General features: G+C 36.5%; 1 protein-coding gene across 9 annotated transcripts in view; it reads right to left on the bottom strand.

Moving 5' to 3' along the window:
• The window catches only part of ADAMTS6 (ADAM metallopeptidase with thrombospondin type 1 motif 6), a 283,080-nt gene that overhangs the window by 47,172 nt on the left and 217,367 nt on the right, over window positions 1-18,541 (bottom strand). For 6 of the 9 annotated variants that reach the window (XR_006337766.1, XM_043887166.1, XM_043887169.1 and 3 more), the window contains 2 exons: window positions 11,210-11,373; window positions 10,656-10,794 (listed from right to left, as the gene is read on the bottom strand). Coding sequence is in view for 5 of the 9 variants with exons in the window: in XM_043887166.1 (XP_043743101.1) it covers window positions 10,656-10,794; window positions 11,210-11,373 (303 nt within the window). In the remaining 4 variants the exon portion in view is untranslated. Of the gene's footprint in view, window positions 1-9,899; window positions 9,989-10,655; window positions 10,795-11,209; window positions 11,374-18,541 lie in introns of all 9 variants that reach the window. The other 3 variants (XR_006337768.1, XR_006337769.1, XR_006337767.1) reach the window with 1 other exon arrangement.

The raw sequence follows: 18,541 nt of genomic DNA, 5'->3' as shown, positions 1-18,541 counted from the left end.
ACCATAGCTTTGACTAGACGGACCTTTATCGGCAAAGTGATGTCTCTGCTTTTTAATATGCTGTCTAGGCTTGTCATAGCTTTTCTTCTAAGGAGCAAGCATCTTTTAATTTCATGGCTGCAGTCACCATCTGCAGTGATTTTAGAGCCCAAGAAAGTAAAGTCTGTCACTATTTCCATTGTTTCCCCACCCATCTGCCATAAAGTGATGAGGCTGAATGCCATGATCTTCATTTTTTGAATGCTGAGTTTTAAGCCAGCTTTTTCACTCTTCTCTACACAGCATAGGCTTTTAGGAGCTGTGATGTTCACAAGTGCCCTGCTATGAGCCTGGTACAACTAACCCCGTATGTTATCCTTCTCAACATTGAAAGTAAATTGAAAGAAGGGGATGATGAGAAAGAGTGAGTAGGTGAATGCCACAGTCAATACAATGATAGACTATTGTCTAGTCTAACAAATATTTTATTTTTCAAAGAGCAAAGCGAAAATTAGGGACTAATGAACAAAGCTCATGAAAATCTTTAATTCCTTGTAAACTCAAGTCAGTTTTTACAAAGGCCTTGATCATTAAAAATATCACAGTGATCTGCTTTATGTCTAAGTTTGGTATATACAGGAACCAAATGTAACAGGACCCTCAAAGTTTCAAACCAAACACAATACAAACCTTAAACAAAATATCTTTTATAGGGAATTTTCCTAAAAACTAATTCTATAACTATATTTCTTCAAAGGGAAAGAAAAGACAATGACTAATAGGTTTTTAATTATTTAAACTAAAATTTCCATCTCTTATCTTTTACTTAACTCTGAAAGTAACTTATGGATGGTAATTCTATATCAAAGGGAAGAAAACAATTATATGACTTATTAAAGTCTTTCACACTTCATTCCAGTCAAGTCTATCTTGAAACTCGAAAAATAATTGAATTTTGTTTTCTTCTGTTTCATTTTGGGACCCCATCCACTTTGAGTTTGTTTCCATGTTACAGTGTATGTGTCATTTACAAGCTGCAATACAAGTGTTAGTCATTATTATCTTTACTAAGTCTATAAAAGTCAAGTTTCAAAACCCTTGTTTGTATGAAGCATATTCTGTTAGTTCACTAATAATGTCAAATGACCATTATTAGTGATGTTAAATATCTTAGGCATATTTAACATCACTAACAGAATCAGCAAAGAAATTAAAAGGACATCTGTGAATATATAAAGCATTTGCCTTTGTTCTATCTAGTCCTTTGAGAGCTGGTCTCTTTCAGCCAGATATTAGTACTGGCATAAGGATTGCATCATATTTTTCTAATAATTACTTTTCAAAATTGTTATTTCAGAATGGATTTATTTTATTTTTAAGTGTACAATTATGGTTGTGTTGCATCATTCTTGAAAACAATAAAATATGTAACATTAAGTGCTTTTATAGAAACAAGGTAGAAATATTTAACTTTCTAAAGGGACCAGGTAATCTGCACGAAAGATTCACTAAAACAATCTGAAAAATCTATTATTAGTAAATAGAATAGTGTATATTATTACATAAACTTGTTAGGTAGTAAATTGCAAAGAGGAATTTGCTATTAGGGGCTCTTTTAAATATATAGTTTTTTTTTTTTTTCCTTTTCCCTTTCTCCCTTTTTTTTTTCTTTTGTTTTAATCACTTGAAACTGAACTAACACAGAGGAAGGAAACATATTCAAGCAGGGCACATCAGAAAAAATAATACAGATATGAAGGAGAAATTTACATACTACTCAAAAGCCCTAGTTTCTTAATGAAAGTGCATAGGAGTCTCCATTTTTAAACTCTGAACATCACTAAGACCCTGAATAAGGAGTTTTTATACATTTTTTCCTTGTATGAAATAAAATTCACCATCTACTGAAAGGAAGTGAGGTGACTAATTTTTGTCCAACTTTACTGATACTCATTTTAACTCTAAATTAAAAGTTCTCAGATTTTCTTGGTTCACAGCACCATTAGTGTCCCAATAATTTTTTCAGAGCTCTCCCAGGAAGAAAAAAAATAAGAGCTTCACTTATTAAATAGTTAGGTCCAAACAATTCAAAAGTAATAATTTGTTTAGTGTATGACCTATGTCATTGTGTTTCCATTGGAAATGTACAATATTTAGCAGTGCCTCTGTGAGTTTGCTGTAGAGTCCTGGGGAATCACAGTGCGGTGTGAAAAATATGACCCTAAATCAGGAAAATACAAACTGGAACAGTAACAAACAAACAATACAAACAAAATAGTAACTGGAAACTATGTAAAGCATCTTAAAAATCTTAAAAAGTAGAAACAGTTCCAATACATACAAGAATCTAGGTGAGCCAGGTAAAACCACAAACAGTAAAATAAAAAAATCTGTCTTAGAAAGACGAAAAACATAGAATTTCTTTTTAAAATTTATATGCTATTCACATACACACACACACACACACACACACATACACATTAGGCTTAAGATGATATCCAGGGAGGAAAAAGAATAACAAGTAAAATAAGCATCTATATAAAATTTAGGCATCAAACATATAATAAAATTAAACAGACTATGTAAATGCAAAAGAAAAACTGGTAACATTTTAAATAGTCAAAGACAATTGATCAGAAACATTCCTGAAACATGCCATTGTATAAGAAAAATCCGTGCTCTTTGATCGTCAAGCAAAATCAAAATTGCCTCTAAAAATAAATCTGTCTCACTCTTCCAGTCCTCCATCTAAGCATAGCTTTAGCTTATCTTTTTCTTTTTTTCCCCTGAGCTGCTAAGTAATGAATAGCTAGCAGAGAGATGCTTTGTCAGCAGAAACCTGACCAAATTGGTATATAATTTTTGTACTTCAATACAAAGAGAAAGAAAAGCCTAGAAAAAACAATTTGAAGGACAGGATTGCAGGACAAAGACTGTATATTTAGAGTATAAATGTAAAACTAATACATTAAAATACATATGTATGGCTGACTCTTCTTGGCACAACTAAAGCATCCTTAAGACTTCCTGAATTGTAACAGAGCAGGTACAACAGTACAGCAGCAACTCTTGTTAACTGTTTTGGAATGTTTTGCTTTAAAGTCTTTGTTAGTTTCTCAGTCCTGTCCGACTCTTTGTGACTCAGGGACTGTAGACCACTATGCTCCTCTGTCCATGGGATTTCCCAGGCAAGAATACTGGAGCAGGTTGCCATTTCCTTGTCCAGGGGGACTACCCGACCCAGCGATCAAACCAGGGTCTCCCACATTGCAAGCAGGGAAGCTTTAAAGTTTAAGGGTTGTATTAAATAAAGGAGGACTTGGGGGGTGAGGTGTAAAGGGACTGGTTTGAATAGTGGGAAATGAGAATACATCTAGAAAGATAGGGGAGGAAATTATCATGAATACTGCTGCATTTTGCAAAAATTCATTCCCTAACAAAAACAACAATTTCCTAAAACAATAAAAGGCCTTCTCTGATTAGAACTTTTAGTCACAAAGAGAGAAAAAAAAGTCTGTTATCGGTTTTTCATAAATGTTAAAACAGGGGCCTCATAGTCTGACTTGTGCGTCTAAATTAAAGTTGGTTGAGTATATATATCACTTATTCATTTTAGCTCCCTAAGTAACACAGAAACTTGAAATGAGCAAAAAGGGTTTTGGAAAATCTATTTAGTATAATTTCACTTGATCTTAGCCAAAAGGTCAAAATATGATATTTAACACAATTTCAGTCAGTTTTAAAAGCATTATTTAGATGCTTATAAGTGATTTATTAGGTAAAGAAGAAAGCATGTAAATAAACTACAATAAGCTTTCTAAAGACAAGTCCAAGGACAATGACCACACTAAACAAAATTACAAAATTAATTAGTATTCTAGCACTCTTTTCATTCCCTTCTCTGATGCCTCTAGTTACTTTTCCACCCCAGATACTTATACCAAAAGCTCATTAACCTTTGCATTCAACTAGTAGCCAATTAATAACAGAGATGTGAGTAATGCTTCGAGAGGTATTTGCATCTGAATGCAATTTGAAGACTAAATAAACCTTCAATCAGCCTCAAAGGCAGTACTTAGCCATGGCTACACATTAGACTTAGCAATGGAGCTTTTAAAAATCTGATGCCCATGCAATATTCCTAAACAATTAGACTGGAATATCTGGGGGCAGGACCGAGTGTCAAAGTTGTTTAAAGCTCCCTAAGTAATTCCAATGAACAGTCAAAGCTGAGAATCACCACTTTAGGAAAAACATTTGAAAAAATGAAATTTCAAGCTAGTAAAGGAGAAATTATTAGTGGGGAATATATCATGCTGCTCTACTGTTGTTTGGTCACTAAGTCATGTCTGACTCTTTGCAACCCCATGGACTGTAGCAGCCAGGCTTTCCTGTCCTTCACTGTCTCCTGGAGTTTGCTCAAACTCATATCCATTGAGTCAATGAGGCCATTTAACCATCTCATCCTCTGTCACCCCCTTCTACTCCTGCCCTCAATCTTTCCCAGCATCAGGGTCTTTTCCAATGAGTCAGCCTCCAGAACGAAAACCACAATATGGAAAACTAACCAAAATGATCACATGGACCACAGCCTTGTCTAACTCAGTGAAACTATGAGCCGTGCTGTGCAGGGCCATCCAAGACAGACAGGTCCTGGTGGAGAGTTCTGATAAAACGCGGTCCGCTGGAGGAGGGAATGGCAAATCACTCCAGTATTCTTGTCTCGAGAACCACATGGATAGTACGAAAAGGTGAAAAGATATGACACTGGAAGATGAGACCCCCAGGTTGGTAGGTATCCAATATGCTACTGGAGAAATAGCTTCAAAAAGAATGAAGAGGCTGAGCCAAAGTAGAAACAATATCGAGTCTGGTGGTAAAAATAAAGTCCAATGCTGTAAAGAACAATATTGCATTGGAACTTGGAATGTTAGGTCCATGAATCAAGGTAAATTGAATGTGGTCAAACAGATGGCAAGAATGAACATCGACATTTTAGGAATCAGTGAACTAAAATGGACAGGAATGGGCAAGTTTAATTCAGATGACCATTGTATCTACTACTGTGGACAAGAATCCCTTAGAAGAAATGGAGTAGTCCTCATAGTCAAGAAAAGAGTCTGAAATGCAGTACTCAGGTGCAGTCTCAAAAATGACAGAATGATCTCTGGTCATTTCCAAGGCAAACCATTCAACACCACAGTCATCCAAGTCTCTGCCCCAAACAAAATGCCAAAAAAGCTGAAGTTGAATGGTTCTATGAAGACCTACAAGACCTTCTAGAACTAACACCAAAAAAAGATGTCCTTTTCATCATAGGGGATTGTAATTCAAAAGTAGGAAGTCAAGAGATACATGGAGTAACAGGCAAGTTTGGCCTTGGAGGGCAAAATGAAGCAGGGTAAAGGCAAACCGAGTTTTATCAAGAGAACACACTGGTCATAGCAAACACCCTCTTCCAACAACATGAGAGATGATTCTACACATGGACATCATCAAACGGTCAATGGTGAAAGCAGATTGATTATATTCTTTGCAGCCAAAGATGGAGAAGCTCTATACAGTCAGCAAAAACAAGACTGGGAGCTGACTGTGGCTCAGATCATGAACTCCTTACTGCAAAATCAGACTTAAATTGAAGAAAGTAGGGAAAACCACTAGGTCATTCAGGTATGACCCAAATCAAATCCCTTATGATTATACCATGGAAGTGACAAATAGATTCAAGAGATTAGATCTGATAGACAGAGTGCCTGAAGAGCTATAGACAGAGGTTTGTAACATTGTAGAGGTGGTGACCAAAACTATCCCCAAGAAAAAGAAACACAAGAAGGCAAAATGGTTGTCTGAGGAGGCCTTATAAATAGCTGAGAAAAGAGGGGAAGTAAAAGCCAAAGGAGAAAACGAAACATATACCCAACTGAATGCAGAGTTTCAAAGAATAGCAAGGAGAGATAAGAAAGCCTTATTCAGTGAATAATGCAAAAAAACAGAGGAAAACAATAGAATAGGAAATTAAGAGACACCAAGGGAACATTTCGTGCAAAGGTAGGCCTGTTGCTCTACTGATAATGTCAACTGATGAAAAAGCTCTGTTCAAGGTAAAGGACCATTTTTTACTATAAGAGAAAATGCTACACTTAGAAAATCACTAGTTTGAAGTCTTGATTTCAGCAAGTTAAAACTCAAGTTTTACCTATCTCCTGGTGCTTTTTAGAATGAGCAAATGAAACAGAGCACCAAAAAATGTTTCATAAACTGTAAAATTTTATTTGTTATTACATAGATGAGCTAGAACCATTTATCATTAAAAAGATTAGTTGTAATGTGATTACAACTGTAATATGGATTATTGTCTAAAAGATTTATCAGTTTAATAATTTACTTTATGAAATCTAAGCATCTAGCCCATTGTTTCTTGAAGTATGGTTTCTTAAAGTATGGTTCACTGATACCAGTGAATGCTGGTATTACCAGCATCAGTTGAAAATTTGTTAGAAATGCAAATTCTTGGAGTCTGCCCCAGACCTACCAAATCAGAAAATGGAGGCAGAATCTAGCAATCTTGTTTGAACAAGCCTTCCAGGTGATTCTGATGCATGCTACAACTTGAAAACCATACATCTACCCAAACATCAGTAAAAAGAGAGCATATACAACTAAAATCAAAAGATAAACATATATTATTTATTGTGTGTGCTTAGTAACTCAGTCGTATCTGACTCTTCGTGACCCCATGGATTTTAGCCCACCAGGCTCCTCTGTCTATGGGGATTCTCCAGGCAAGAATACTGGGTGGGTTGCCATGCCCTCTTCCGGGGGATCTTCCTAACCCAGGAATCGAACCCAGGTCTCTTGCATTACAGGCGGGTTCTTTACCGCCTGCGCAAATATTTAAATAAGAAATGTTATTTATTATTTAAATGTTTAAAAGTCATAGCAAAGGCATATCATCATAAATTGCTACTTAAAAAACTCCTAAAGTTTTGTATTTTAAAATAGTATAGTTCTCACTAACTGGCCAAGCTTTATCAATTAACACATTAATCATGAATACAGTAGTAGTATATAAGTTTAGAAGTCAGATTAATTACAGAGTATACAATACTTTGGATAAGGAATTCCCACAATAGTGGGAATAACAATGGTTTAGAAAATAGTCAAGTTTTAATTCTCTCAGAGAGGAAGAGTCACAACTGTATCTTAAAAATCACATTTATCCTGAAGACAACACCCCACAGCATCTCAATGTTTTTATTCAGGCTAAGGAAGTGTGTCATCACTGACTCAGAGAAAAGACCATTTCTTGGACTGAATCACCAGTAATGTTTCCTGCAGTGTTAGATTTGTCATTGTGTCTGCTAAGCAACAGAAAAACAGTCTCAAAACTTCTTATCTTGAAAGATTTCATAAGAGAAAATACCAACATTGCTCCCAAACTCAAAGTCCAAAGGTCTTGCTATTAATCAGACATATGCAGGATAGCATAGGTGAGAACACTGACGAGTCATGAGCTGACGAGCAATAGAGAGTTCTTTGAGATCTTTCCTGTTCCTTTGTTTTACATTTTAAAAAGTTTTGGCAGTTTCAAGATACCTAGCACCACCTTGGAAAGATGAGCATAGAGTATTCCAATTAAAAACTCATGTTTGGTATTCATCTTTAGTTTCTGAGTGAAACTGAGAAGAAAAGACTTTCCCTGAAAGACTCCTTAACTACAGATGAAGTTCCATTTACCACCACTGAGCATATGACTCTGGCTCTTCCTTTGATCAGGATTCCTGGAGCCCTTAGGGATTTTCCTTCCCTCCATCCTAAGCCTCCAATATTTAAAGAACCCAGGGTTAAAAGTGGGGTTATGTGTAGGAAGAATAACTCTAATGATTGATATCTATACTCTATATTCTAGGGAATATTTTCAACCTATTCAAACAAAAGACTATAATCAAAATTATACTGTCTTTCTCTAGCAATTGCTTTGATCCACCTTACAAGAAAAACAGCAATTCTAAACTCTAATTTCCCCCACTGGAAAGAATAACACGAATATAAAATTGTAAAAAGTAATTCACTCCTTTTGCTCATTCACTTACTATAAACATTTCCTGAGTTCCTAGTATGCTCCAGAAATTGTTTTAGATGCAAAATGAGTCTAGTGAGATACATAGACTTCAGTGATAAGGATGTGAATTCTGTGTGTCTAGAGCCCTAGGTTTCAGATTCTCTGTGAACTAGGACCAGTGGTACTGAAATCTGAGTGAGTATCAGAATCACTTGGAGAACTTGTTAAAACAGAGTTTGGGGCCCCATCCAGAGAGATGTTATTTGGTAGGTCTGAGATGGGTCCCAAATTAGCATTTCTAATAAATTCTCAGATAACACTGATGCTGCTGGTCTGGTGACCACACTTTGCAAACTACTTAGCAAGAAATAACAGCTCATCACACTATGCCTGCCAATTTTAAAACACTGTACATCTCTCTTCCAAAGAAGGCAATGGCCTTTTAAAGGCTTGTCACTCATAACTGGGCAGAATTCTAGTTTCCAGAACCACCTCAAATGTCTAGGATGGTAGCCCCACAAGAGAAGAAAGAAGTACAAATAACAAAGAGAAAATTCTCTTTGCAATGGTTTTGCTTCCTCCTTGTTTTTCTTTTGTTTTATCTCCTAGCACAAGAAGTCTATCTTCTATTATGATTTCTCAAAACTAGGGTCATGGAAAAGAAGAACACACATTCAGATTTTTCATACTTCTTTACTTTAATAAAATCATAGTTTCTCTCCTAAATTCAGTCCCCCTTTTTGTTGGACTATCTCCTTTCTGAACAAAAGAATCAGAGTTAGAAGGAACATTGAGAATTTACTTAATCCCTCCTTGGCCTCAGACAAGACTATATCTAAACCATCCCCAAATATAGCAATTGTCAGTACAAAGATGAATAGACACTAAGAATTTCCCATTCAACATTCTGTCACATACTTGAAGAAACTAATATACTTTCCCTCAGCCTTCTCTTCTCTGAGATAATCAACCTCGACATTTAAACTTCATTAGATTTCCTAAACTTAAATTCTTTTGACTCTTCTTTAATAAGCTTATCCCACCTTACCTCAGGGCCTGAATTATGTATTTACTGTTATCATGAAGATTTCTTTTTGGTATGTGAAAAGGGGAAAGTTAATTTATGGATTAAATTAAAAGGAATTTAATTGAAACAAAGAAAGATATATGTATAAATGCCACTATAATATAATGGCATTCACTTGAATGATTCATTTCAAATATTCTTTATTTTATTAAAAGAAGTAGTAATGCCCTATGGTTTTAAAATTTTATAAATCACCAGCCATTTCACACATAAAACGGATGGGAATTATAAATATGCCACAGATTACACATAACCATGTTTCATGACACTTCACACAGAAGGAAAACATTATTATTATTCATTTGTTTTTTTTTCTATGGTGCTTACTACAGTAGTTGGAGTTAATCCATGATTTAATTCTATATGAGTTTAAAATTACTGAATCTATTATTGTGATTATTCACTTCTGTGAAAAATAATTTCTCTGATTCAAGCTTTGAGAATCAGAAGTATTTAGAGAATCAGTGAGTACAGGACTAGTAGGATAAAATCCATGTAAACCATGTGTTTCTCAGTAGTTTAGAAAGGAAAAATAGGTAATTGGAACATGGGGTAAAATGGGATGATTCACTTTAGTTCCATCTCTCCCATTCTATATATCACTATTCAAAATTCCACCTTTGCTTTTGGAATGGTGAGGTGCTCTAGTCCAGCACAGACCTGAGGGATACGTTTGTTTCCTGGCCTATTAGGATCAAGGTGTACGGTGGAGGCGATGCATTTAGTCTCCAGAGAGAAGGAAGATGCTGCTTGCACAGCACTTCTACTCACCAGTCCATGCAGCAGCAAGGGTGTTGGCTTTGAAGGAAGCCAACTGTCCTGCTCTCCCAGCCAGAGGTAAAGAATTGCATTGGTGGCCACTAGAGGGAGGAGGATTAGGAATAGAGTAAATTGTGGGGAAAAGGCACCCATGAAAAACGCACATGGGACAACCAACACATCACCAACCACCGCCTAGCAGCTACCTCTCTGAGGGACTACCATGGGGTCTGCAAACACCATTAAGCCAGAGACCCAGACCAGTAATTATTGTAGTATCCCAGAATATAGCCCCTTAACTTGGATGGCTGCAGAAGGGAGTTTGAATAGGATTGTGGGAAACACACAAGCACACAAACACAAACATACAAGCACACAGACATACATTCTCATCCCCCATTACAAGATGTTGCATCTGTGCCGTCTGATTCTTGCTCATTTTCTTATTTAAAACTCTTGATGTTCTTTACCAAGAAAGTGTTCACGGAAAGCAAACAGCCCACCTTCAAGATAGTCTTGGGAGAAGCACCAGCAGAGACACTCATTGTGCCAAGATGTATTTTACCAACAAATCTGTACAAATTACATGAGGTTAAAAACAAACGGAATATAATGTAATTAAAGCAAAGTTTCTTTTGCTAAATTACAGCTTGAAGCAAACCTGCAAGAAATGTTTCCAATTAGCTTCTTTAGCAAACACAAAGCATAGCTCAGAATGTTTTGCTTTCCATCCTGCCCTCTGGGTGGGCTGCCTAGTGGGTGTCTTACCTCCAGCGCAAGTAGCCGAGCATTCTGACCAAGGCTGATGATTCCATGTAAAGCCAACTTCATTGTCTCCACTGCCCGTCCGGGTGATGGGAACATTGAATTTATACCTAATTCCCAAATTCTGTTCCTGAAGCAGAACCTGCCATTGAAAACAACTGGTGAAGATAATTAAAGTACAATGAGCCTGTATTCAGATATTTATTATTTCTTTTGAAGAAGAAAATGTCATAATCTAAGTCTTAAGGGAAATTTAAGACAACTTTTAGAACACATGTACTTATATTGAATATTCTCCTTCCATTTTCATGGGTAATTTGAAGCCATTTCTCTCATTTGCCTTGCTTGGTTATACAAGTATTATTCAAGCAAGTATTGAAAAGATCAGTCACATGGAAAGAGCAGCACAGTCTTAACTTTACACAGATTTTTTCACTCTTGGGCATTTTACCATTATTTAATTTCATCACTTTAATTTCAGATAATAAATCCTGCCCCATCCTACTTCAAAGGACAGATTACAAAGAGGAGAAATGAAGTGGCACAGGCATATTTACCATGACAATGAGATTTTCCGAGGTGGGACCTAAAGCTTCTAAGGATTCTGGTTCATCAGTTGGTCTCTTATAGTGAAAAGCTGTCCCAGCAACATCAAATTTCCTCGGCCAGTCAATAGTCCAGGCACCATTAATATAGTAATCATCCCCTTCAGATTTTAAAGCTAAAAAAAAAAAAAAACCACTTTAGCTAAAATGTGAAACTTCATTCACTACAATGTAACTGATTAATGACTGCACTGAAGTGTACAATGAATATTCATTTTCATTTAGATACGGGATTCTTGACCATTTTCTTAAGTACAATTTAAAATAGTAATTTTCCATGTGAATGTCAAGAAGATATTGAGTATCTATAATGTTATTGATAGAAAAGAATGAAAGGCTTATCTGAAAGAATAAAAATATGGAACAAGCAAGGGAAATTATGACTAAAGGATGGGAGTAAGGGTGAGGAGCAGACTTTCCTGTCCAAATGTTAAAACAGTAATTATACAAAGACAGGGGTGGGGCAACCTGTGGTCTGGCAGACAGATGGACAGAAAAATAGAACAAAATGGACAGCTAGGAAATAAACACAAGTACAATAGGGAGTTAATGTATAACAAAGGAAGCATCCTAAATTAGTAGAGGAAAGATAACAAGAAATGGAACTAAGGCAAAAGACTAGATTTTAGGCAAAAAAAAAAACAAAAAAAAATGCTGAATTTATCTCATTCTTTATATAAGAATAATAGCTATCACAACTCCATTCGAGGTATATATACAAAAGAAATGAAAATTAGTACTCAAATATTTGTATACACAAGCTTATAGTAGTAATTCCCAGTAGCCAAAGGTGGAAACAACCCAAATGATCATCAGTGAATGACTGGATAAACAAATTGGGGCATATACCAGACAATGGAATAAAAGTTGGCCATAGAAAAGAATGAAGTACTATACATGACTCAATGAGGATGAAACTAAAAAAAAAAAAATTACACTAAGTGGAAGAAGCTAGACAGAAAAGATCACCTATTTTACTCTTCTGTTTACAAGAAATATCTAGAATAGGTATATCCATAGGGACAAGGAGCAAATTGGTCGCTGCCAGAGGCTAGGGGATGGGAAGTAACTGCTTAATGGACATGGGGTTGTTTCTGGAATGCTGAAAATATTTTGGAATGTATTAAATGCCACTATGTTGTTCATTTTATTTTTTTTATTTTTTTTTTATGTTGTTCATTTTAAAATGTTTGAATTCTGTATTATTTGAATCTTTCTTCAATAAAAACAAAGTTTAAAGAAAAGGAGAGAAAAGAATAAATGCCAGATGTGTAATTATTTAAATGTAAATACAGTTAAGTCATAAAATGTTAGGAGAAAATGTGGGAATATTTAAAAAAAATAACGTTGGGGAATTGAAAGGCTTTTTTTTTTTTTTTGAAAGGCTTTTTTAAGCATGATCAAAACCTCAGAAGGTATAAAGAAAAAGATTAACATCATTTTTTAAACCTCCTTAGGAAAAAATTGTATAAAAAAGTTTAAAAATATGTAATACAAAAATGTTTATCAGCACTACTACATAAAAACTTGAATAAATAAATGAATGATAATTTTGATAATGATTATCATGCTTTGACAGTGACAAACATGTCAGCTTAATCTTTCTGTTAGTTTGATAACTTATTCAAAAACTTTCTGAGGCCAGGGAAGCAACCTAGATGCTCCTCAGCAGACGAATGGATAAGAAAGTTATGGTACATATACACTATGGAATATTACTCAGCCATTAAAAAGAATACATTTGAATCAGTTCTAATGAGATGGATGAAACTGGAGCCCATTATACCGAGTGAAGTAAGCCAGAAAGATAAACACCAATACAGTATACCTAATGCATATATATGGAATTTAAAAAGATGGTAATGATAACCCTATGTGCAGGACAGAAAAAGAGACACAGATGTATAGAACAAACTTTTGGATTCTGTGGGAGAAGGCGAGGGTGGGATGATCTGAGAGAACAGCATTGAAACATGTATATTACCAAGTGTGAAACAGATCACCAGCCCAGGTTGGATGAATGAGACAAGTGCTCAGGGCTGGTGCACTGGGTAGACCCAGAGGGATGCGATGGGGAGGCAGGTGGGAGGGGGGATCAGGACAGGGAACACATGTAAATCCATGGCTGATTCATGTTAATGTATGGCAAAAACCACTACAATAATGTAATTAGCCTTCAACTAATAAAAATAAATGAAAACAACAACAACAACAACAACAACAAAACTTCCTGAGACCAGATGACCATGCAGCACCAATAGACTAAAAGGGTCAAGGTGCAGAGTCTCTGACTCTGGAAATCTACCACTTATCCTTAGGAGTATAGATCATTTTCATTCCCTAATCCCTAACTGCCTGGAAAATATATCTGTACCTTTTTGACTTCAAATATGTTGTAAATTCATTTGACTGTCAAAAAGTCTAAACTTTGGAGACAGGAACATGCTAGCTAAAAATTAGTCTTAAATTTGTCTTATATTTAAAATTGTTTGTTTTCAACTCTCAGAGTGATTCTGTCTCATTTGAAACATCAAAATTACCTAGGCAATGTAAGGACAAAATGAAGCAGGGCAAAGGCTAACAGAGTTTTGTCAAGAGAATACACTGGTCATAGCAAACACCCTCTTCCAAAAACACAAGAGACGACTCTACACATGGACATTACCAGATGGTCAATGTTGAAATCAGATTGATTATATTCTTTGCAGCCGAAGATGGAGAAGCTCTATACAGTCAGCAAAAACAAGACTAGGAGCTGATTGTGGCTCAGATCATGAACGCCTTATTGCAAAATTCAGACTTAAATTGAAGAAAGTAGGGAAAACCACTAAGTCATTCAGGTATGACCTAAATCAAATCCCTTATGATTATACAGTGGAAGCAACAAATAGATTCAAGGGATTAGATCTGATAGATAGAGTGCCTGAAGAACTATGGACGGAGGTTTGTAACAATGTACAAGAGGCAGTGACCAAAACTATCCCCAAGAAAAAGAAATGCAAGAAGGCAAAATGGCTGTCTGAGGAGGCCTTACAAATAGCTGAGAAAAGAAGAGAAGGAAAAGACAAAAGAGAAAGGGAAACATATACCCAATTGAACGCAGAGTTCCAAAGAATAGCAAGGAGAGATGAAGTTTTCTTAAGTGAATAATGCAAAGAAATAGAGGAAAAAAATAAAATGAGAAAGGCTAGAGACCTCTTCAAGAAAAGTAAGAGATACCAAGGGAACATTTCATGCAAAGATGGACACAATAAAGGACATAAATTGTATGGACCTAACTAAGCTGAATCACAACAAACTGGAAAATTCTGAAAGAGATGGGACTATCAGATCATCTGACCTGCCTCTTGAGAAATCTGTATGCAGGTCAGGAAGCAAGAGTTAGAACGGAACATGGAACAGACTGGTTCCAAATAGGGAAAGGAGTACGTCAAGGCTGTATACTGTCACTCTGCTTATTTAACTTATGTGCAGAGTACATCATGAGAAACGCTGGGCTGGATGAAGCACAAGCTGGAATCAAGATTGCTGGGAGAAATATCAATAACCTCAGATATGCAGATGACACCACCCTTAAGGCAGAAAGAGAAGATCTAAAGAGCCTCTTGATGAATGTGAAAGAGGAGAGGGAAAGTTGGCTTAAAACTCAGCATTCAAAAAACGAAGATCATGCCATCTGGTCCCATCACTTCATGGTAAATAGATGGGAAAACAGTGGAAACAGTGACAGACATTATTTTTGGGGGGTTCCAAAATCACTGCAGATGGTGATTGCAGCCATGAAATTAAAAGACGTTATTCCTTGGAAGAAAAGTTATGACCAACATAGACAGCTTTATTTTGCCAACAAAGGTCTGTCTAGTCAAAGCTATGGTTTTCCAGTAGTCCTGCATGGGTGTGAGAGTTGGACTATAAAGAAAGCTGAGCACTGAAGAATTGATGCTTTTGAACTGTGGTTTTGGAGAAGACTCTTGAGAGTCCCTTGGACTGCAAAGAGATCCAACCAGTCCATCCTAAAGGAAATCAGTCCTGAATATTCATTGGAAGGACTAATGTTGAAACTGAAACTCATACTTTGGCCACCTGATGCAAAGAACTGACTCATTTGAAAAGACCCTGATCTGGGAAAGACTGAAGGTGGGAGGAGAAGGGGACAACAGAGGATGAGATGGCTGGATGGCATCACTGACTCAATGGACATGAGCTTGAGAAAACTCCAGGAGTTGGTGATGGACAGGGAAGCCTGGCGTGCTGCAGTCCATGGGGTTGCAAAGAGTTGGATACAACTGAGCGGCTGAACTGAACTGAACAAAGCTGAAGAGATTAAGAAGAGGTAGCAAGAATACATAGAACAATTATACAAAGAAGGTCTTAATGACCCAGATAACCACCATGGTGTGATCACTTGCCTAGAGACAGACATTCTGTGATTGTGAAGTCAAGTGAGCCTTAGGAAGCATCACTATGAACAAAGCTGGAGGAGGTGATGGCATTTCATCAGAGCTAATTCAAATCCTAAAATATGATGCTGTTAAACACCACGCTCAATATGGCAGCAAAATTTGGAAAACTCAGCAGTGGCCACAAGACTGGAAAAGGTCAGTTTTCATTGCAATCCCAAAGAAGGGCAATGCCAAAGAAAGTTCAAACCACCATACAACTGTGCTCATTTCACATGCTGGCAAGGTAATGCTCAAAATCCTTCAAACTAGGTTTCAAAGAATATGATCCAAGAACTTCCAGATGTACAAGTCGGATTTAGAAAAGGCAGAGGACCAGAGATCAAATTGCCAACATCTGTTGGATCAACAGAATTCCACATAAACATCTACTTCTACTTCACTGACTTTGCTAAAACCTTTGACTGTGTGGATCACAGCAAACTGTGGAAAATTCTTCAAGAGATGGGAATACCAGACCACTTGACCAGGCTCCTAAGAAACCTGTATGCAGGTCAAGAAGCAACAGTTAGAAGCAGACATGAAACAACAGGTTGGTTCCAAATCGGGAAAGGAGTTCATCAAGGCTGTACACTGTCATCCTGCTTATTTAACTTATATGCAGAATACATCATATGAAATGCTGAGGAGGATGAAGTACAGCTGGAATCAAGATTGCTGGGAGAAATATTATAACCTCAGATATGCAAATGACACTACCTTAATGGCAGAAAGTGAAGAGGAACTAAAGAACCTCTTGATAAAAGTGAAAGAGAAGAGTGAAAAAGTTGGCTTAAAACTCAACATTCAAAAAACTAAGATCATGCCATCTGGTCCCATCACTTCATGGCAAATAGACGGAGAAACAATGGAAACAGTGACAGACTTTACTTTCTTGGGTTCCAAAATCACTGTAGCTGCTGAATGTAGACATGAAATTAAAGACACTTACTCCTTGGAAGAAAAGCTATGACAAACCTAGACAGCGCATTAAAAAGCAGAGACATCACTTTGTCCACAAAGTCCGCCTAGTGAAAGCTATGGTTTTTCCAATAGTCAGGTACGGATGTGACAGCTGGACCATAAAGAAGACTGAGCCTTGAAGAATTAATGCTTTTGAAATGTGGTGTTGGAGAAGACTCTTCAGAGTCCGTTGGACAGCAAGAATATCAAACCAGTCAATCCTAAAAGAAATCAACTGTGAATATTCATTGGAAGGACTGATGCTGAAACTGAAGCGCCAATACTTTGACCAGAAAGAGCTGACACATTGGAAAAGACCCAGATGCCAGGAAAAGATTGAGGGCAGGTGGAGAAGGGGGTGACAGAGGATGAAATGTTTGGATGGTATCACTGACTCGATGGACATGAGTTTGAGCAGACTCCAGGAGATAGTGAAGGACAGGAAAGCCTGGCATGATGAAGTCCATGGGGTTGCAAACAGTCAGACATGACTGAGTGATTAACAACAACAAATATAAGTATATCTGAATCTGCACAATACAAAACAGTGAAAACAAAAATAAAAACAAGACATCTAGCAGCTTTGAATTCTCCTTCAATTTAAGCTTTCACTTTTCCATTTTCTTATCTACTCAGTTAAGGAATCCTAAGTCACCTTTGCTAGTATCATAATGTATTTCAGAGCAACACCAAACATTTAAAGGACTGAACAAAAATTGGGTAAGGGAGGAGGATGTGAGGAGGATGTGGCATTACAGACAGAGAATTATCAAAGGTAAAACATCTGATGTTAGAAATCTTATTTTTGTTTTGATTCTTCTGTTGCACAAAGGAATCTAAAATTATGCTGTAAAAATAAAAAAGTCTTCTTAAACAAAGAAAGGAAGAGTCTGATGATACTGATATTCTATCTAAAGGTGCATTCTAGATACAGTCTTATTTTTTAAAGATTTAAGGAAAAAGAGGTAATATTTTAAGGGGAGTAAGAACTCATAAGGGCCATAACAGAGTCTACATCCATCTCAAGGAATCAAACATCAAATAAATAGAATTTCCATTTTCTTACACGGGAAATAACCGGGATTGGGCTTACCCTCCAATTACAAACAACTAGAAGACTCATGAAATATATGAAGCAGTTGTTTTTAGACACTGGCCAGGATGGTGAAGGGCTGTGTCATGCAAAAAGGAACACAAAGTGAGTCACATCATTTCCCTTCCTTTCTGCCTGGAGGCACTTTCTGTCTGTGTAGACCAGGAGAACCAAAGCAGAACATGGTGGTCTCATTGAGTTAGGAGACAAAGATCAGAAACTAGGAAGGCTAAAATAGCTGGAATTTGCAGAACCAGAAAATCAGAGTAAAAGGAGGGAATCTGTTACTGAATAGTAGTCTATGTATACACAGGATAAAATTCCATGAGGCCAGACCTCCCCACCCTAATACTAGATAATCATAAGCAGAAACATTTCTAGAGCAAGAATTCAGAAGTTTCAAGCGCTAGGACATTCATCAGAGAATAATGCCTTCTTAGTGGGGCAGAGCAACTCTGGACTCATCTCAACAACGCCCAGAAACAAGCCTCAAAAAGACCAAGCTCACCTACAAGTTTCTTAACACATCAAAGGAAAAAAAAACAACAATAAAAAAATCCATACTCTCAGTAAGAAAACATTCACAATGTACAACATCTAATGAAAAACTACTACAAATGGCAAGGAGGAGGAAAATATGGTCTAAACCAAGAAAGCCAAGTAAAAGCAAGAGACTCAGAAATGACAGAAATTATAGAATTAGTAGAAAATAACTTTCAAACAACTATTATAAATATACTCAAGAACTTTAAGGGAAAACAAATCTAGTGAAAAAAACTGGAAGATATA

This window comes from Cervus elaphus, chromosome 25 (assembly GCF_910594005.1).
Source record: "Cervus elaphus chromosome 25, mCerEla1.1, whole genome shotgun sequence".
In the NCBI taxonomy this organism is placed as follows: domain Eukaryota; kingdom Metazoa; phylum Chordata; class Mammalia; order Artiodactyla; family Cervidae; genus Cervus; species Cervus elaphus.
The sequence above is the reverse complement of the archived record's forward strand: the minus strand, read 5'-3'. Positions and strand labels throughout refer to the sequence as shown.